This window comes from Haplochromis burtoni, unplaced genomic scaffold (genome assembly GCF_018398535.1).
Source record: "Haplochromis burtoni strain Fernald_Lab_line unplaced genomic scaffold, NCSU_Asbu1 Contig_8, whole genome shotgun sequence".
NCBI lineage: Eukaryota > Metazoa > Chordata > Actinopteri > Cichliformes > Cichlidae > Haplochromis > Haplochromis burtoni.
The window spans coordinates 2542834-2563982 of record NW_024582369.1 but is presented as its reverse complement, the minus strand read 5'-3'; the positions used below and the strand labels follow the sequence as shown (position 1 = coordinate 2563982).

The 21149-nt window shown below is 39.0% G+C and overlaps 1 protein-coding gene across 6 annotated transcripts in view; it reads left to right on the top strand.

The window, feature by feature from the left end:
- ylpm1 (YLP motif containing 1) overlaps positions 1–21149 on the top strand; it is a 30475-nt gene continuing 9326 nt past the window's right edge. For 2 of the 6 annotated variants that reach the window (XM_005914438.3, XM_005914434.3), the window contains exons 1-19: positions 1–865; positions 1304–1531; positions 2324–2362; positions 3477–3665; positions 4745–5256; positions 5458–8091; positions 8297–8420; positions 8652–8793; positions 8879–8968; positions 9987–10155; positions 10268–10291; positions 10408–10598; positions 10690–10841; positions 10930–10992; positions 11193–11312; positions 11396–11572; positions 11653–11736; positions 11858–11941; positions 12037–12111. In XM_005914438.3, coding sequence (XP_005914500.1) covers positions 299–865; positions 1304–1531; positions 2324–2362; positions 3477–3665; positions 4745–5256; positions 5458–8091; positions 8297–8420; positions 8652–8793; positions 8879–8968; positions 9987–10155; positions 10268–10291; positions 10408–10598; positions 10690–10841; positions 10930–10992; positions 11193–11312; positions 11396–11572; positions 11653–11736; positions 11858–11941; positions 12037–12111 — 5664 coding nt within the window. In that variant the 5' untranslated portion in view covers positions 1–298. Of the gene's footprint in view, positions 866–1303; positions 1532–2323; positions 2363–3476; positions 3666–4744; positions 5257–5457; positions 8092–8296; positions 8421–8651; positions 8794–8878; positions 8969–9986; positions 10156–10267; positions 10292–10407; positions 10599–10689; positions 10842–10929; positions 10993–11192; positions 11313–11393; positions 11573–11652; positions 11737–11857; positions 11942–12036; positions 12112–21149 lie in introns of those variants that run through there. The other 4 variants (XM_005914437.3, XM_005914436.3, XM_005914435.2 and 1 more) reach the window with 4 other exon arrangements.

The following is a 21149-nucleotide window of genomic DNA, read 5'->3' as shown; positions in this document are numbered from 1 at the left end:
CTAATGTGTTTCCGTCATCAGCAGTGTGCCGTCTAATGTCGGTCGCTCAACTGCAAAACCGTATGAACATTTTTCTAATATAGTTTCACAGCGTTACATCATATCCTACAACGGATAGCTGTTATTTAATCTGTGTTGATATCTTTATTTAATGTGTTGATGCTCAGTGGGGAAATTAGAATGTAGCCGTCGTTTTGTTTAAAAAACGTAGGTCGACGTTAGCTGTTAGCTTTGGAAGCCGCTCTGAGCTAGGCTGTATGTGCCTCCACAAAGGCCGTGTGCTGCTTTGTTTTTAACGATGTATCCCACCTGGGGAAATTACGGTGCACCTCAGTCCCAAAACTATGGAGGTGCTGGGCCCCGTAAGCCACTGGCTGGCAGCCACACTGGCCAGGCTCCCGGATTCGGCGGTTTCGAGGCCTCTTCCAGCGGCTCGTTGTTTTCCAGCTTGCAGGAGCAGCACCTCCAGCAGATGCAGCAGCTGCAGATGCTCCACCAGAAACAGCTCCAGTCTGTATTACAACACGGCAACAATGCCAGTACTGCTGCTCCTGCATACGGCGTTGCACACGCTGGTGGGTACATGGGGTCGTCGTGGCGTCCAGAAGGACCTGCACATGTAGACAGCGGCGCTGGCGCTCAGTCCTACTTTAAACCAGAAGAGACTTCAGCGACGAGAGTACCCCCTGCTCCCAAACAGGGTCACCAGCAGCCTCCTCCACTTCCTCCGCAACCGCATCCCACCGATACCCAGCCTGTGCCTCCCCCTCCAGAGCCGCAGCCATCAAAGCCACCAGAGAACAGCAGTCCTCCCAAACCCAAGGAGGCCCCCACGGCAGAAGACGAGAAATCCTTACCGTTGCAGGTAATGGCTTTTAGTGTTGAATTACTAATAATATACATGAAATTAGTAAATAACAAAGACATATGAAGGTACATTGCACTATTTAACAGGAAAACACCGTTCAACCCAAGCTAGTGAAGAGTACAATATATTATTATTTTCAAAATGTAATTTTCAGCTAGGGAAGCTTGGACCCTAATTTGATATTTTACTGTTAAGCCACCTGATTCTTAATAATACCACCAAGTAAATATCCTGAGCTTTTTAATCTGAAGTATAAATTTAAGAGAAGTGTGACATATTCTTAACTTCCTAGCCTTCTTAATTTAAGAAGGTACAGCATAAAGAAATCCTACTCCTTTGTTTTTGTTTCTAAGTATGACTCAACTTCTCCTGTAATTGTCCAAGATTATTGTGTGAAAATGGCTGAACAGATCTTCTTGTAATTGTTTCTGCAAGGAGCAGCAGCAGCTCTGGTACAAACAGCATCTTCAGAATCTGCAGAAACTGAAGCAAGAGAGAGCCAAACAGAATCAGAAAGATGGAGATGGCTCTTTTCCCCTGCCACCACCCCCAGGCAAAACAGCTCCTCCGCCCCCTCCATTAGAACCACCAAAAAGCACACCACCACCCCCGCCGCCTAAAGAGGAACCTCCAACACCGCCACCACTACCTGAGGAAGTAAGGGTAAGAATTCCTACACCATTCAATGCATAAACAGTGAACGCCATCACTTGAACATTAATATCTTATTAGTTAGTATTAGTTTGCTACAATGAAAGCAGTGCAAAATCTGTTGGAATTTGTAAGTGATATCAGTTTTCAATAGAGCTGAACTCTAAAAGTGAGCTTAATCCACACATCTCTGTAGGATTATCTGGATTTCTGCTTGAGGCTAGCATGTCAAGGCTTCCAGTTAAAAATTTGACTTGCATTGTGGATAATATATAAGGAGTAACACATAAATAGTTTCCTAATTTGATAATTTTTTAAAATAATTTGCGATACGACGTACTATTAAAATATTGCATAAGTCATAAAATACATTTTACAGCATGGCTTTCTCTTTGTGAATTAAAGGTTGGTGTGTGCTCAAAGTTTATATTATAGGTTTGTCAAACTAAATATATGAATAATAATAAAATAATAATGCATTTGAATGCTGTAATGGACAATTAAAATTTCCTGGGTTGCACCGAATTCTGTGGAAATTTGAGATCATTATTATTTTATTTTATTTATTTTTTAATTTATTTTGCACATTATTAATGAAGGCTTTACCTCTACCAGCAACTATTCAAGAAGCAGTCGCAGATAACATGTTTGTCCGTTTGCCTGGGAATTTAAGCAAGTTGCATAGTGTTAGCATTACCAGTGTTTTATTCAATAGCCTTTAAGAACACACCACAACCAGTATTAAGAGAAATTAGTTTGTTCCTGAATCTAAACACTGTTTATATTGTTTACATAAATTTACAGAGTGAAAATGTAGGAAAACCACCTACATTTACAGACACAGTAAGTCACACTACCCATTCTGCCATTATTGTAGTGTTCCTCGATAAACTCACTGGATACTTCATTAGGTACACCTTTTTAGTACTGGTTTGGGCCCACCTTTTCCTTCAGAACGACCTTAATTTATCATGGGATAGATTGAACAAATTCCTGGAAACATTCCTTTGACATATTGGTCCATATAGACATGATGGGATTGTACAGATGCTGCAGATTTGGTGGCTGTACATCATTGTTGGGAATTTCCCATTCTACCACATCCTAAAGGTACTTTATTGGATTGAGATTTGGTGAGCGGTGAGGTCATTTGAGTACAGTGAACTTGTTGTCATGTCTTCTGCTTCTATAGTGTATCTGCCTAAAAGTGTTGTGCATTCAGAGATGCTCATCTGCATATCTTGGAAGAACAAGTAGTTATTTAAGTTACTGTTCCCTTCTTATTGGCTTGAAGCAATCAGACCATTATCCTCTGTCCTCTGGCATCAACAAGGCACCTCGAAGAAAATTATCCCTTACTAGATAATTTTTTTTTTTGGACCATTCACTGCAAACCCTAGAAAAAAGAAAATGATTGAAAATGCATGATTTAGAGTCACTTAAATCACCTTTCTTCCCCACTGGTCCAGACGACCTGCTCAGTTCAAACTTCAGCAGGTCGTCTGGACCATGACCTCATACTGAAATACATATTTGCTGCCATTTAGTTGCTAATTAGAAATTTGCGTTAACAACCAGGTAAACAGGTATACCTAATGAAGTAGCGGGTCAGTGTATTTTATCCCATTGTTTGTGTTAACTGCCATAATATGAATTAAGTGGCTTAAGTGTGCAGGAATCAACCACTTTCATTCATCCTTCCCATTGTAATTGTAATAGTGTTTGTAATGGCTCTTTCCCAGTTATAGTACTCATCCCATGTCCAATATTTCAGCAATATGAGCAGTATTTTAAGGCACTCTTACCTAAAATGTTTTTTGTTCTCAATGGTGTCTTGGATTCATCGTAAAGTAATTTCCTTCCTTTCATTACAAACTGCATACACTTTTTTTTTAAAGAAAAATTGTGATTTACAGTGATATACTGTGCTATAATTTTTTCTTGTTTCTGTTTAAAGCCTGAAGTACCAAAAGACCCAGAGGAAGCTGCTCGCCTTCAGCAGTTACAGGCTGCAGCAGCACACTGGCAACAGGTTCAACAGCAGAGAGCCGGTTTACAATATCAGGCTCTCATGCAACAACATGAGAAGCTTCAGCAGATTCTGGAGCAATACCAACGCCTCATTCAACAGCCTGCAAACCTACAGGTAGGTAAATGGCCAATGGCATCTTGATGGCCAATAAGTTTTCAGTTTCATGTGTAATGTCTGAGTAATTACTTTGTTATAACTTATGTACAGTTGTAATTACTTTCTTATAACTGTATGTACAGTTGCATCTGGAAATATTTAAGCAGTGACACAGCTTCCATGATTCCTCCTATGCACTTTTGGACCATTCTCTTTAAACTCTAGAGATGGTATTGTGGGAAAACTCTTGGGGTGCAACAGCTTTGTTACAGTTGGCTTAATATGAGCGCACAGCATATCCTTATACATGTCTGAAGTCAATGGGATTCACATCATCCCTAAACATATAGTGAAGCATGCCCATGTATCATATTGCTTCGACTGTGTTTGATAGGTGGTGTTATGCTTTGAATCATGAGCTGGTCCCAGCTTTCTTTGTGCTTTCTGCTGATTATTCTGTATTCTGTCTGGCTTTTTATTTTTTGGCAGGTTCAGCCATTCTCCATTTTAAGGCTGATGAATAGTTTGCGCCTGGTGTTAAACCTTCTGTATTTACAGTTATAAAGCCTTCTCTTGGTGACTTGTAAAATTATATGTTTACCTGTTGCAGTTTGTGCTACACTTGGCTGTTTTTTGGGGATAGTTTGCTTTTTGTCTTCACCACGGAAAAGCTCATGTGTTATCATCCACTTCTGTTGTCTGTAGTAAATCTCCAGGCCTTGTTGACTTGCAGAGCAGCTTAAAAACTTGCTACTAATGCTTTCTGAATATCACATGGGATTTGTTTTATATTTACAGCCTAAGGATGATCTGTTTTCATTAATAGTTTGTTAGATATTGTGTTGTGCTTTCACACCAACCTTTTACCTTCTTGATTAGTTTAGAATTAAAGAATAGCTCAATTCTGTCCATAAAATATCTTTTGAATCATTAACCCAGTTATGTTGGTTCCTAAAAAGAATGTATTTCCTATTAAAAAGCAAAGCCCTAAACCCTTCATTCAGTTTGGGTACAAACCCAAATGTGTTTTTCTAAATACTTATCCTATCTGCATGTAAAATTAAGCAATAAATAATCACCAAAATTCTCTTTTGCAGTCAATGTCTGCAGAATTGCAGCTGAGGCACTACGAAATGCAACAGCAACAGTTCACACCTCTATTCCAAGACTGGAATCACTCCTTCACCCTGTGGTATGAGCAATTCCAGAGCTATCCTCATAAAGACCAACTGCAGGATTATGGGCATCAGTGGAAACAGTGGAAGGAACAGATGAATGCAACAAATGCCCACCTTCAAGAAAGAGTGGCTACTCTCACTGCCATGGTACCGTTTGCGTCAAGCCAATATAATAGTGGAATGATGGGACAGTATGGCCAGTACCCTGTACAAGACACGCCTTTGCAGCAGTCAGTAAACCCAGGTATGCAGCAGACCCCTGTTACTGTTGGTCCAAGACTTCAAGGTCCACAGCCTACTGGTTTTGTAACACATTCAGAATCACCTGCTGTGCCCTCAGTTCGAGGAAGTGCCCCTAGTGGCATAGGAGTCCAACCCCCAGTTCCCCCAGTTGTTCAGCCACCAAGTTTCAACAATGTCAGGGGTCCACAGTAAGTTGTAATTGTCTTTTATTACTATGTGTTACTATGTTTTGCTCAGTTATACATTTGGTTATATTTATCTTTTAAAAGCACATCTTTATATAAAATTGCTTCATATTTAATTGTAATTATTGTTTTCTTTAAATGGGGTGTTTTGTTTTTTTTATTTCAATTTTTGTTTTTGTTTTGTTATTTTGTTTTATTTCCCAGGGTAAACAACCCCAGATTTGACCAGCCACATCAGCGATTTGATGGACCCCCAAGGTTTGACCAACCGCAACAGCGATTTGATGGGCCTCCAAGATTTGACCACCCACAACAACGCTTTGATGGTCCTCCAAGGTTTGACCAACCACCTAACCGTTTTGATGGTCCCCCTCGATTTGACCAACCAAGGCACCGTTTTGATGGTCCACCTAGATTCGATCAACAACGGCAACGGTTTGATGGACCGGCCAGATTTGATCAACCTCGATTTGGGCAGCCACCTAGGTTTGATTCCACAAGGCTCACTGGCCCTTCACCTCGTCTTGAATGTCCACCAAAGCTTCAAGAAAAACAGCAGCAAGGAATGCTGCCTAAGGTGGAACCAGTCACTCCGCAACCTCCAACTCCAGATTCTAAGACTCCAGAAAAATCGTCTGATAAGCCGCTATCTGAAAATGAAAAAGATAAATTGAAATTGGTTGATAAGAGCGCTTCTGAAGATATGACAGATGACAACTTACTTTCAACTGAGGGTTTTTTTGTCCAAAGTGAACCAATTCCTCAGACATTACAAACAGATACAAAACCTGAGGATTCAAATAGCAGTGTTACTTTGGACAAAGGTGAGAAATCTGAACCTGTTAACAGTAAGCCCTCTGTAAATACTAGTTCTGCTGTTACATCAAACACTACAACACAAAATTCGCACAAACCAGATGGACCACTGGGAAACAGCAAACCACCACAGATTCCAAAGTCCTCAGGAATCCAACCAGAGCCACAAAAGCAGTCAAAACTAGATCCTCCAAAACCTCCCCCTGGTCGGGGACGAGGCCAGCCCCCAGTGCCTAGCCAGGTGCGCGGACGAGGACGTGGGCAGAGGGGCAGTGGAGAGTTTAAGGGACAAAACACTTTACCAATTGGGGAAGAGATGGGGGAAATGCCTTATGATTACATGCCCCCTGAAGAAAATGTGGGTATGCAAGAAGAACAAGAAAACTACTATTGGCAAGATCCTTCACATGAACAGTTTGTTGGTGAGGAATCAGAAATGCCCCCAGAAGAAATGTGGATGCCAGAAGAACATCACTTCACAGAGGAAGAGTACTATCAAGAGCCAATAGGAGGACCCCACATGGGGAGAGGTAGGCCTCCAATGATGAGAGGAAGGCCCCCAATGCCTAGAGGTGGTCCTCCTATGGGAAGAGGTGGTCCTCCCATGGGAAGAGGTGGACCCCCTATGGGTCGGGGAGGTCCTCCTATGGGTCGAGGAGGACCACCAATGGGTAGGGGAGGACCACCAATGGGTAGGGGAGGACCACCAATGGTTAGGGGAGGACCACCAATGGTTAGGGGAGGGCCACCAATGGTTAGGGGAGGGCCACCAATGGGTAGAGGTGGACCACCCATGGCCAGAGGAGGTCCACCCATGGCCAGAGGAGGTCCACCTATGGGAAGAGGATTACCCATGGGAAGAGGAGGACCACCTATGGGAAGGGAAGAACCAGTGGACAGACACTGGGAAGAAGCTGAATCAAATGAGTACTTAGAGGATGAAGACCCTTACTGGATTGAAAGGAGACCACCAATGAGAGGCATGAGACCTCCATTTCCTCCTGGTCGGGGTCGTCCCCCACGTGGTCACCCTGGTTTCATGCTTCAAGGACGAGGCCGCCCCCATTTCCCACCACATGGGCCAATAGATCACGAGCCATTAGGCCACGGAATGGAATCTGATGATTCCAATATGGATCCATCAATGCATCCCATGTACCATGGACATGAACCCCCTAGCCATGCGATGCATCCTGACGTAGGACGAGGCAGGCGTCGTGTGCCACCACCACCTCATGAAATGATAGATCATTTGGAGGAGCCAATGTACGATGAAGGAACGGAGGGAGAATTAGATTGGCAGCCACCACCTGGCAGAGGTCCTCCACCACCTCCACATGAGATACTAGATAGGGAAGGACTGAGGAGGAGACCTATGGGTCGGGGAATAGGAAGAGGTATGTGGCCGCCAGGTCCAACACATGAGGATTATGAAGAAGGTTATAAAGAGGGTTATGCTGTAGATTATGATCATGGGGAAGATGGGTATCGCTGTCGGCCACCACCAGACTATCATCCTGATGACTGTCGTCGTGATGCCAGGTATCATGAGTCTGAGTGGGACAGAGAGCATGCTCTCTCAGAGAGGGACTATCCCCCCCGCAAGGCACCATCAGAGCCATTCAGAGAACCCCACTGGCAAGAGGAAAGAGAAAGAGGTCACCCATATCAATATGATGAACTTGAGCGGGGGAGAGGAGAACTCAGAATTCGTGAATACAGGGATGAGCCACCTTACCGGAAGGATGAACCATCTTACCCACCTCCTTCAGACTGGGATAGGCCTTCCAGACGTCCTCCACTGCCAGAGAGAGGGTATCCAATAGACTATGAAGATCGTAGACCTCGCTATGAGGAACAAAGAGAAGAAATTCCTTTGCATATACCTCCACCTGCAGCTGCACCCGTCACAAACCTGCCTGAGAGTTCAGTTGAAGCAGCCAGTGGAGCAAATGTACTTGCCCTTTCCCAACGCCAACATGAGATCATCTTGAAAGCTGCTCAAGAGCTTAAACTAATAAGGTAATTTCTAAACATTTACCATTGATTAGGCAAACAAAAACTAGCATCTATCCATGTGATTTACAATTATTTTATTTTCATAGATTGAAAAAAATTTATTTTCTTTGTTTTTGTGTTGAAACTCCATAATTTCACACATTCATTTCTGTTTTAATTTATGGTTAAATCATCTGTTTTAACTTAGTAATTCCTTTCGGGTCCACAGGGAATTGCAGGAGGGTAAAACCTCTGGTAGTGAATCCAAGCCTGCACAAACTGATGTTCTGCCAGATTTGCCTGCTGGTCTTCTTGGATTAGAGATTCCACCAGAAGTCAGGAATGCTCTGAAGGTAAATAAAAATCAACTTTATTATTATAGGCTGCTTGGTGTGACTACATTGATGTAAAAAGACCAAGATAATTGATTATGTTGATTCAAATCCCGTCTGTTTTGTTTTCATCTATTTAGATATTTTTTCCTTGTTTTCTCTTTTCTCATAAAATACAATACATAGAATTTTTTTCCTCCATTTTCTTTTAGTTTTACTGTTAGATCATTCTAATATCAAGTATGTTCCCAGGGTATGACTGCAACAACTCAGACAACTGCAGCTGAATCTGTGCCTCGCGATATAAAATCTACTGCCACACATTATCAGCCGTCATTCCCTGCACCTGCAGTGCCGGTTATTCCAAAGACGGTTGATTATGGTCATGGTCATGGTATGAGCAGCTTGTAGTACCTTTTTTTTTTTTTTGTTTCCAAATGATGTTTTGGATTTATGCTGATGTGCACTTGATATTTTAGAGCCTGGAACCACGGTTGAGCGGATCTCTTATGGTGAGAGGATTGTGTTGAGGCCTGACCCAGTGCCATCGGACCGGGGCTATGAAAAGGGTAGGTTTCAGTTGTATAATGTGAGGTTGGGCGATTTACTCAATAGTCTTAATTTTCCTGTTGTCCCAACATGGGATCACAGAGAATTGCTGGAAGGTGGGTCACCAATCAGGATCCACTAATCCTGTGTGACTGAAACACAAAAAAATTCAGTAGCAAAACAATTCTGAGAAAAACATACAAAATGATGATTTATTTCTCACTTCCACCATAGGCATAAGCTTTGGTGCATGCTAAACAACAAAAGCTGATTTCAAGCAAACATTATGCCAGCTAATGTTAGGCTTGCATGTCCTAAAAATCAGGTTTTCCCTCTAAAAAAACAAAAGCAGGTTGATTCGATTCTCACATTGTCAGTGTCTGATTTGTTAACAGCATTAAATCCACTTACCAACAGAAATGTTTGGTATATCCAGTATTGCTGTCATTGGACAGAAGTGAGCTTCTCTGTCTCTTTGTGAAAGGAGTGTAATATGAGTCAAAGTTTTACACCAGGGGTCCCCAATCCCAGTCCACGAGGGCCGGTGTCCCTGCAGGTTTTAGATGTGGCCGTGATCCATCACAGCTGATTTAAATGGATAAATTACCTCCTCAACATGTCTTGAAGTTCTCCAGAGGCCTGGTAATGAACTAATCATGTGATTCAGGTGTGTTGACCCAGAGTGAGATCTAAAACCTGCAGGGACACTGGCCCTCGTGGACTGGGATTGGGTACCCCTGCTTTACACCCTCCTCTAGAGTAAATGATCATGGACACAATGGAAGCAGTGATCCGACCATCTAAAATGTGTAGCTAAACACCAGCCAGAGCCTGTGATTTTATTCAAATGATTTGAAATATAGTGTTTTGTAAAATTATCATGTTTTATGCACAAACAATAGTAGAAACAAGTCAGCTGGCTGCCATACACGTGTCATGCATCAATAGAGAAGTTAACTAAAGTCCTGCATATATATATATGCAGGACTTTATTTTATATTTTCTAATACATGGTTATTAACTACTTGATTCTCATAGAACCACTCAGAGATCCTTACGGCAGAGACCCATATTACGAAAGACGATCAGACCCTTACATGGACCGCCGGGAGTACAGCAGAGAGAGGGAATTATACAGAGAGAAGCCAGAATATGAAAGAGAAAGATTTGACAGGGAGCGCTACCCCCTGAGAGAAAGAGATGACAGGTAAGAAGCTTCTTCACTGTTACTGACAGCATTTTTCCCTACCTATGGAGTAGTGTGCTGCTTCTTTATATATATAATATTGTTTTTTATTTGTCTGTATTTTTGATTCAAGCACTCAGGCCATGAATGATGAAAGGTACTATATGACATTGTGTCATACACTGTGATAAGTCTTCACTGTGCCTTTGTGCTAGTCTGAAATATGAAGTTCTGTTGATGAAATGAAACTTATTATGCCCCCATTCTCTGTAGATCTCCACTGGCATCTTCTCTACGCTCCGGATACAGGGAGAGGGACCGGGATGTTCGAGATAGGGACCGAAGTGGCAGCCGTGATCCAGATGAACATTATGGGAGGCCAGGTTATGATAGACCTCCATATGAGCGTGCTATACTTGAGCGTACTGGGCCTGAACGTTACAGCCATAGCCCATCACCTTACAGTAAGTTGAACATGAGGTAACTCAGGGTAAATTGGTAAAGTAAATATCAAATAAGAAAATCTAAGCTTAAGATTTTTTTTTTATCCTATAGTGGACAGAAGAAGTTATCCAGATGACAGAGGGCCCCCCACTGCACCACCAGTCCCACCTCCACAACCTCCCCCACGTGTTGAGAAGAAGCCGGAAATCAAGAATATCGACGATATCCTTAAACTACCTGGCAGATTGTCTCGCCCTGAAAGGGTACCAGCTATCACTGCGATCTTAATTCATGCATCAATACCCCACTCTTTAAATGAGCAGCACTCATTGAAGTTCTCTATTTTAACAGATTGTCATAATCATGAGGGGGCTTCCAGGAAGCGGAAAAACCCATGTTGCAAAGCTCATACGGGTGAGTCGAGTCCTTCTAGCAAATTATAGGGTTATGTAATTTGATTGTAAGCTAAATGAACTTTTATAATAAGTGCACAAACAGTAGAACCTTTACTTATAGACTGTCTTTATGTGTCATTAGGTTTCAACATAATAAATGCTCTTTTGTAACGACACAAAATCTTAAATACTCTTTTCTGTCTTGTGGACAATGTTAAGGACAAAGAGGTTGAATGTGGCGGTGCACCTCCCCGAGTTCTTGTTTTAGATGATTATTTCATGACAGAGGTTGAGAAAGTTGAGAAGGACCCAGACACTGGGAAGAGGGTCAAAAAAAAGGTAAGTCTGACAGATGAATTGCATAGAACATGCACTAAAGAAAAATACATGCACGATGTAATGCAGAAAAAACTGTCTTGCAGGCTATGGAGTACGAGTATGAGCCAGAGATGGAGGATACTTACCGGAGCAGCATGCTTAAAACGTTTAAGAAAACCTTGGATGATGGCTTTTTTCCTTTCATTATTTTAGACACTATTAATGACAGGGTTAAACATTTTGATCAGTTCTGGAGTGCAGCTAAAACTAAAGGCTTTGAGGTGAGTTATATTAATGAGAGAGCCAGAAAAACACTCATGTCTGCCCTGTGCTAAAAAGGATTTGTTTCTCTCATTTCAAGGTGTATTTGGCTGAAATCACTGCAGACACTCAGACTTGTGCAAAGCGGAATGTCCATGGGCGCACGCTTAAGGATATAATGAAGGTCTATAAGATCACTTAGCTGATCTCAAATACAGAGATATTTGTTTGGACTGCAAAAAGGGTAACGTTTACTAAACGTATAGATGCAGCGTACACTTCTCAATGATACATTCTGTATACAGATGTCTAATAACTGGGAGCCTTCACCACGTCACATGGTGCGCTTGGATGTCCGGTCCCTGCTGCAGGATGCTGCTATAGAGGAGGTGAATTTTTTCAGTCTTGGAAAAAAAATCAGAAAATTACACTTCTTTGTTACTAATTAAGATAAACCAACATGTGCTTGTTGTATTTTTTTTAGGTTGAAATGGAAGATTTCAATCCTGATGATGAGCCCAAGGAACCCAAGAGAGAAGAGGAAGAAGAGAGTGATCTGGTAGGACATGAAAAGTTTCACTTCATAAATGCGTGGTTCTTAGATTCATATCCACTATTTTTTTTTCCCATCTTCCATACAAGGCTTATCCAGTAATTTTTACACAAGTCATTAGTGTTATCTCACCACTTCTTGTTTCAGCAAGGTGAGTTTTATGTCTCAAATGAAAAGCAAAACGTGAAATTCATGGAAACGGTCAGGTTGATTCAAAATAATTAGGCTCGTGCTCTTTTGTGTTTATGTAGCAATTAGAAAATTTACAGTGAAGCTCAAACAAGAGCAGGGAAAATAGTACCAAGACTGAAATATATATATGATATGTATAGCTGGAGCAGTCCATTAACTAAAGGAGGAAAGTACCCCTTTAGTGTTATGGTTTTATTTTTAGTTTTTCTAGCATTTGCTCAGGTGTCCATGACTGACTTAGTTCAAAATAATTTTCATTCTCACCTCAATGTCAGGGATTATAAAATGGCTTTAAATGGTTGCTACCTCATGAGAAACTGTCTCACTTTAGTGTCATGATTCTGGTGAAACCAAAACCAGTTGCTCAGTTTTGGTTTCCTTTTATTTTTAAGGCACACTTTTATCTAGACAAATCACACGTAACACAACCCTATAAAAATTTCTCATTGTGCAAAATGTTTTTACTCTTTACCACCCGCTTTTATTTTGTATGCTGTTACTACAAAGTTGAAAGTTTTTCAAGAAAGAATTGACATAAATTTTTCTGCCAAATTTTCCACCCGAGGTCAAAAGTGCCTGTTGAAATGCAGTGCAGTTGAGTTATATTTTAAAAGGAGGTAACACAGCTGTAAAGATTTTCTAACCTGGACAAATTTGAGTGATGGACTTTTTTTCTTTTTTTTTTTCTTTCTATCTAGAATGGTAAAATGAAACTTTCTCTTCACTGTTTGATGAAGCCTTTAAAGCTGTACCACATAAAATACCAACGTCTAAAAGTTTCCAAACGTGTTTCATACAGTATCAAATTCAGTGGCTTGTTCCCACATTGGACTGCTGGGAAAAGGTTTATGAACTCATGAATAAAAATTCAGTAAACCAGTTTCAAGTTAAACTCTCAATTTATTAAATTAAAACTATTATGTTTTGTTTCTGTTTTTTTCTAATATTCGCAAAACATCCCGGGAGCAACACGTTCTTAAAACATACACTATATTTGATGGTTAATAAAGTTTTATTTAATCTTAAATAAATAAATAACTGAATTTCCTCGAGGAACCCACCCGAGGGATTAATCAAGTTTTATCTAATCTAATCTATATTGACAAAAATATTGGGCCACCTATATATATTAGACCTGCTGCTGATTTTATGGCATTCCATGCAAAATTTGTCTTCCCTTTGGATCTGTAACAGCGTCCACTCTTCTGGAAGAGCATTTGTGAGGTTGAGCACTGATGTTTCACGAGAGCATTCCTGGGCATGCTCATGGTGAAACAGAAAAGGGCATTCCTCCTAACTATTCCCACAAAGATGGAAGGACAGAATTGTCCAAAATAGAGATGGCACGATACCACTTTTTTATGTCCGATACCGATACCGATATCATAAATTTGGATATCTGCCGATACCGATATGAATCCGATATAGTGTTTTTAATCAACAAAACTGTTTTTTAAATATCTTGCTGCATTTTGTATAAGTTCATACTCAAGTTTAAAACAACAACTACACTAAAGCTATTCTGTTATACCTGTATACAAAAAAAAATTTCATAGTTCAGCAATACTGATCAATCTAATAAACTTAACCTACACCATCCTCCCTATTCTGGTATTTTAAAGAGTACTTAGCGTAAATATTAAGCAACCTAACTAATAGGGTTCCAACTCCCAGCAACAACAAAAATAAATAAATAAAAAATAGGGAACCACCCCTCACGCTCCACCTCATGATGCTTAATCGACGTAATCAACTTAATTTGATGCAGTGTGAAAAAAAATGCACAGAAATCAATTATTTTTCAAGAAATATTAAATAGATTCAACATCTTTCTTCAACAAATTGCAGACTGCACAGATGGTACCTTCCCAAAGGAAAAAGTACTATAGCTTACTAGGGTATATTAGACTTAATAGTTACTATATACAGTAATTGACTTCTATTCATTTTACATCAAATTAAAACTTTGGGTGTCAGATAATTATTTATTAAAAGCTCGACATTTTAAATGAGAATAAGAAAGAAAAGTATGTCTTTGTGCCCATTTTCCCTGTTAATGCCCTATCGGCCCCCCTGGCTAAACTTTGCTAGATCCGCCCCTGCACAGTTACCAGCCGTCAGCTGCATAGAAAAAGATCCTCGAGTAGAAATTAATATTAAATAAATTCTAACAACAGCTTATCAAGGTTAAACGTGCTGCTGTTGTTCAGCCGCTGGTTTCCTCTTTCTGGTGCAAAGTGGGCCAAAAGCAAACTAAGAGACACGGACTCGCGACAGAAAAGCCGATCAGCTGATCGTTAAGCAGTTTCATGATTGAAGTAGCAGCAAGAAGAGGCAGTCGCTCCATATATCGCTTGTTAAGCTTAACGCAGGAATGCTTTACAAACATTCAGAGATGGACTTACACACTTGCTTTACTTCTCTCGGGGATAACTTTGTCGGAGATGAAATGCCGGGTTGCTAGCGAAGCTCCAAATGCTATCCAGACCACCGACAGGTCCCGCATGCCACAGCCGCTCTATCACGTGATGCATACTGCTCCGACGTGCTAACGTTCTGAGGTGAGTTACGGCGTGTTGCAAGTTTTGTGAGGTGCTTTCGTGATATTTAATGGATCGGATTACATTTTTTATTTTTCTCCGATATCCGATCCAGTAATTTAGGTCAGTATCGGACCGATACCGATACGTAATATCGGATCAGTCCATCTCTAGTCCAAAATAGCTTGGTAAGAAACAGCATTAAGTTTTCCCTCACTGAGAGAGAAAGAAAAACAAGCCATAGTATTATTCAGTAAGTTTTGGTCTAATTCTTTTGTCCATATAGTGCAGAGGTATTTAATTAAAGTTTAAGGAGGTCCACTTGAGAAAATCTCTTTAAATATAACATAAAGTACAAATCAACAATGTTTATATATGTTTATTATATTAAACATCATATTAATTTTCACAATGAACTGGAGGGAGTCTTAGTAATAAAATGGTAATAATAATAATAGTAAAATGTTCTTTTCTCATTTCAAGTAAAATAAGGTTTACAGTCATAAATGTAAAAAATAGAGCTTTTGAAAAAATTATCGTTGCTTTTCCTGTTTTCTTCATTTTTCCTACATTTGACTACATTTCGCTTCTCAGCTTCAACCCCTCTTTTCTCAGTCTAGTACTCTGACTTACTTCTTCAGACTTATGCATCTCGTCTCCTTGCTTAGTTTTCTGTTTTCACACACACACAGTTTGCTTGACTAAGTAGGATGAATTAGAAAGCACGCGTCTGTTTTTCTGTGCGCATAAACTGACTGCTATAAAGACAAAGGAAAAGGATGTGCATCTTAAAATAGTCTTAACTTAAATACAAGAAAAGCTACACAGAGTAAAATAGAAACAGTCCATCAGCTTAGTAATAGGTCTGGATTTGGGTCCGGACTGCAAGTGTATTCTCTCATGCTGGTTTTTCTGAAGTAGCACAGGCAGTCTTAGGTAAAAAGACTGACTTTAGTTAAATATATTTTAAATGGCATGATAAAGTTCCCAACTAAACCTATCCTGCTTGGAGTAGGAAATGGCTCATTCAACAACACTAAAAACAGTCAATATTAATAATTACATAAAAATATCTTCATAATTATTTTTTTTATTTCTTCCATTATAATATAAAGATGAGCTCCTGTCCCATGTTGTTAACTGAGACAGTTAACATGTGTGGTGTTAGAGCAGTTTTCAGGCTTTGGGGGATAATTTCATTCCAAACTACTTTTTCAAATCTTTTACTTAGTGGTTTTTGTTTTATTATTTACCCTGTTTGTACTTTTTATGGCTTTTAGTAGTTTTATGAAATGAATTATGAGAGATTTATCCTGCTGAATTGTTAATATTAGTTCATATGTATTGTGATTACATATTGAAAAATTTCCAGTGCAGACCATTTTTATGCAGGTGTTTTCTCCTTTGTGTGCATATGTCATAATTATAAATTTGACAGATTTTTTTTTTTGCATATGGCTTAATTTTATTGATACTGAGATGATTTTAATTTATGTAAATAACTTCATGAATAAAGAAAAAAAGAAATTCTAAATATCCCTTAAATTCTAAAATATTAAACGGACACTATTGCGGTTGTTGTAATGCTAGCATGTATGCAGCAAGTTAAAAAATCCAATGTTATATAGGACTATGTCATTTTACGAAATATTATTTATATTCAAAGTTATTTTTGTTCTTATTTATTTAAATATTGTTTGATACTTAAACCACCAGGTCATTGATTTATCTGAGTATCATCTATTATTTATGAGATTAAAAGATAAAAATATGGATTGTGCAGAAATGTGCAGTCTGTCATAGGACAAACAGAAAAAAACACTAATGTGTAAGGCTGTTTTGACCACTTCAGTCCTGCAGTCCCACACAAAACCTGTGTTATCTTTTTTTGCTGTCTTGTCAAACTAAGATTAACAGTCCATGTAAACTGCAGGTCTCAAACTGCTCTGACATTGAATCAAATTGGGTCACTTTGAAGGGCCGCCATGTTTGTTTTATTATCAGAGCTGTCACTGTAAAATTAAGTTCTTTACATTTTTGTTGATAAATGCTTGGAAAAACTTCAGTTTTGGATTGTAGCCCAATCAACAGTTTAACAGACTCATTAATTCAACCTGTGACAAACTGTGTTTTTGTATGGTGTTGTAACTTGTGATTTCAAGACAATTCAAACAGTAATAGATAGTAAGAATTCTACAGCAGAGTGGATGAGGGGAAAAATTATCTCTTAATTTTATGTATTAATATAACAGGATCCTGGCTTTGAGGTGAGATTACAGATGCCATATGCAAGTGTTTTACTGTAGTTTTTTCCCCCTCTTGTTCTTTTTTTCAAGCATCTTGAGATGCAGGTGACAGTGGTCCTCTTGATAGAATTTAGTCCAAGTTGGGGGAGCTTTTAGGATTTATGTGTGTGAAGCGTGGCTACCACCCTGAGCACCAAAAAACTTCTTTGTATAAATGGTATTTGAAATGTAGTTTTCCTTAAAATAAGCCATAAAAATCCAGTTTCAATCATACAAATACAATTTGCTATGAAAGGATAGTCATCTAACAAAACATAGATAAAATGTACTCTACACACATTACAGAGGCTGGGTACTGGCTCATAGGAAAGCCAGATGTACACAATATTTGATAAGCTTCCACACAAAGCCCACACCTTACCTGCAATGACTCACACTTTGGCAAAGCCAACAGTGTTCTGATATCAAGCATACCCAAAGTACACAACCATTATACAACAGCCGCAAAGCATTGTTATTATGAAAGACATCATTTACAGAAGAATATCTGCCACTGTCAATTATATAAGTAAAACCAAGACATCAGATCATCACACAACAACTAATATTAGGCTAATGTGTATTTAAAGCTATAGTTGGTGAAAAAAGGATAAGCATAAGAGAAGGGATGGATGTTCTTAATCTCATTCTTGTACTCCAAAAGTGCTTTTTACTTGTGATTCACTGATGACACTTTTTTTTATCATGTGTATCTCCAGTCACTGGAGATACTTGGGCCATCATCAAATTAACTGTAGCTGCTACAGTTAACTTGAGTGCTCATTTTTTCTCCTGTTCATCCGTCTGTTGTCAGTTTATTCCTAGAATTGAGGGCAACCTCAAGTCCAGTTTGGAATTACGTTTGGATTTCCAAGCTGTCTCTTGTTGGATTGGTCTCTTGTGGAGGTACTGTGAAAAACAGATGTGAACAAGTGTGCCTTAAAAACAAAAAAAAACAAAAACAATAAGAAAACATTGACATCCCTTAAGACAGGGGTCTGCAACCTTTAACACCCAAAGAGCCACTTGGACCCGGTTTCCACGCAAAAGAAAACACTGGGAGCCGCAAATACTTTTTGAAATCTAAAATGAAGATAACACTATATAAATTGTTTTTTTTACCTTTATGCTTTGTGTGAACAACTAAAGTAAGTAAGTAAAGTTTATTTATTAAGCGCTTTTCACAGACAGGCAGTCACAAAGCACTGTACACAAATATTAAAATAAATAATACAATCAATAGACATTATACACAATGTAAAAGATCAAATGTAAATAATGTAAAGAATATAAAATAGGTAGATCAACAAAAGGCTTGTTTGAAAAGAAAAGTTTTAACTGCTTTTTAAAAGTATCCACACAGCAACTAAGGTGTGTTGCTTGTGAAATCCATGAAGTGCTACAGAGAAAATTTAATTTTATTTATGTAATTAACACATTTTGAACTCTTAAAAGAAATATAACAAAAGGAGAGACACCCAGCTGAACTAAAATGATCCATGTAGCAAACAAAAACTGTTGTGAGCCACCACCTTTATATCTCCTTTGGGCTTTTGGAGCCTTGACCTGACTTTTAAAAAATAATTGGGGGAAAAAAGCACTATGCTGCTAAAAAAAAAAAAATAGATATTTGCAAAATTCTGCCTAAATATGTATTTTACCTGGTTAATGTGTGTGGCGGGGCGTGGTCTGCAGTGCCGCTGCATGGGAGTCGGACGCACCTGAGCTGCACCCGCAATCACGCCTCGCCGCCTTAAAGTCTGTGCTCTCTCTGCTGTTGTGTTGTCGGGCTGTGAGCTGAAAAGCTACAGCCGGCTGTATGCGTACAGCAACCGTGGTGAAAAGTGGTCAATAAAGAGATGCTGAAAAGCATGTTCATGTAAACATCGTCGGGTCTGCCGCGATATGTTTACAATGGGACTTCTGGTCCCGAACCTCTGCGCACAGCGACTGCAAATCGGGGCTTTCATCTTTACGCAGGACTGTGAGCTGTCATCTGTGAGGCGTGAGCGGTGTTTGTTTTTAACATAGTTCACGGAGGAGAACAGCTGCCGACCATAATATGGATCTGAAGATCCAGCTACCCGGGGTCCGGCTTCCGCGAGTGTGACGCTTATTTTGAGCAATGAAGAAAATAATAAGAGAGAATTTTATTTTTATATTTCAAAATCACAATCTTCCAATTTAGAACTACAAGTTTAAAAAAAGAACTAAACACAAATAAAATACACTTGAGCTAAATACTTCTAATTTAATTTCCCAAACCACCCGGAGCCACAAAATAAAGACTAAAGAGCCGCGGGTTGCCGACCCCTGCCTTAAGACATCGAGCCCCAGGGTCTTTTGTATTTCACAAATAGGCTTTTTGGGATAACTGCATATAAGCTCAAATTGACCCTAAAATGGTTAATGCAATGTGCCTATGTTAGGTTGAGCGACAGGGGTTTGTGTATTTCCCTCTTATTTACTATTTGTTAAACGTCAACTTTAACCAGAAATGTAAAGGGGAAAAAATCACTTTGTAAAACTGATGATTGTCTTTTGGGCAAAGGCCAAATTATCTTAAAACCCTGCAGAAAGCTGACATGTTCAAATGCCATCATATCAAATGAAGACAAATACCTGAGCTATTTTCTTTTCTTTTAAAAAAATATTTTATCTAATTTAATCGTCGAACACGGAATACGTTCACATTTAAAACAAAAGGAATATGTATATTTTGTCACGTTTTTCTTTTTTTTTTTTTTTTTTGGTGATCTTTGAGATGATGGGCATATGTTAAAAAAAATCTTCAATTAAAAAGAGGTTCCTCTAAAATGATACTAATCCTAAAGCCATCAGTGTGCCAGTTGCATTTTAACTTTTCCAAAAAACCCACAGCACTTGGGCCTTTCACAGGGTAATGCAGCAAAATAAATAAAAGATAAGGATTTGTACAAGTCTGCAGTGATCGAAAACTTGATCTCGTAGGTGAATATACTTGAGGATGTTGGTAATCAATCGCATATAACATGTTTTTGGTGTTTTTGATTAATTTTCACAGAAAACAAAATCTGTATGTTTGGTAAAATCATTAAAAGTATCCTACGGAGCCCATGGAACTGTTGCAGAAGGCATCACCAATAACATTACAAAGAGATGAAATTGATATTGAGCAGAATTGAGTTCAGTTTGTTGGCGTTATGCAAATGTTTCCCTGTTGACGTAGAAAAGTCATAAAAGAAAAGCCTGATGTTTTCAAGCAGTATTTTCTGTGGGAGAAAAAAAACTGCACCAGAGTGCTGGTGTTATTTTGTCCCTGTAACTTTGCAGTTAAATAGTTACACACATAAGTTTTAACACATTTGTTGATGTTGTTGAAGTTTTGCAGAGGTGAATTCTGATAAAGAAATCCAAACAAGCCAGCAACCAAGTGTCTTCAATAAATAACACATGTTAAATTCCTACATGCCAATGTTGTCATGCATATGCCATGTGGAATTAAACGGTCAGATTTTATCATACTCATTTGCAGGGTGATTTCCACACTTATATAATGGATTTGACATTTTATGTTTTTGAAAATAGAAAAACCACTTAAAAAACACCTTGTACAATCATTAAACGCAGTATTCACAACATGTGAACTAATTCTGATGCTTTATCTTTTTATAATACGTATGGTTGGTCAAGGTTAAAAACGCATGTTTTTATTGTTGTATTTGTTGTAACTTTTGCTGCCATGATGGCCAGTTCTCTCTTGAAATGGAATTTAAATCTCAATGAGACTTTCACCTGGATAAATAAAGGATAATAAATTGCTTAAAAGTAAAGGACCTTCAAAACGGTTGATATAGTAATAAAAGCAATGCAATCAGTTAAAATGACAAAGCATGCATTAAATATGCGCCTCATGATCTCAGGACCCTCAAAATTCAGACATTACATTTTTTTAGTGAAATGGCAAACATAGTTCACAATCTCATGCTAGAGAAGATGATCTGAACAAGTTCCCGATGCCTTATATTAAATAATTTACCGCTTGTCA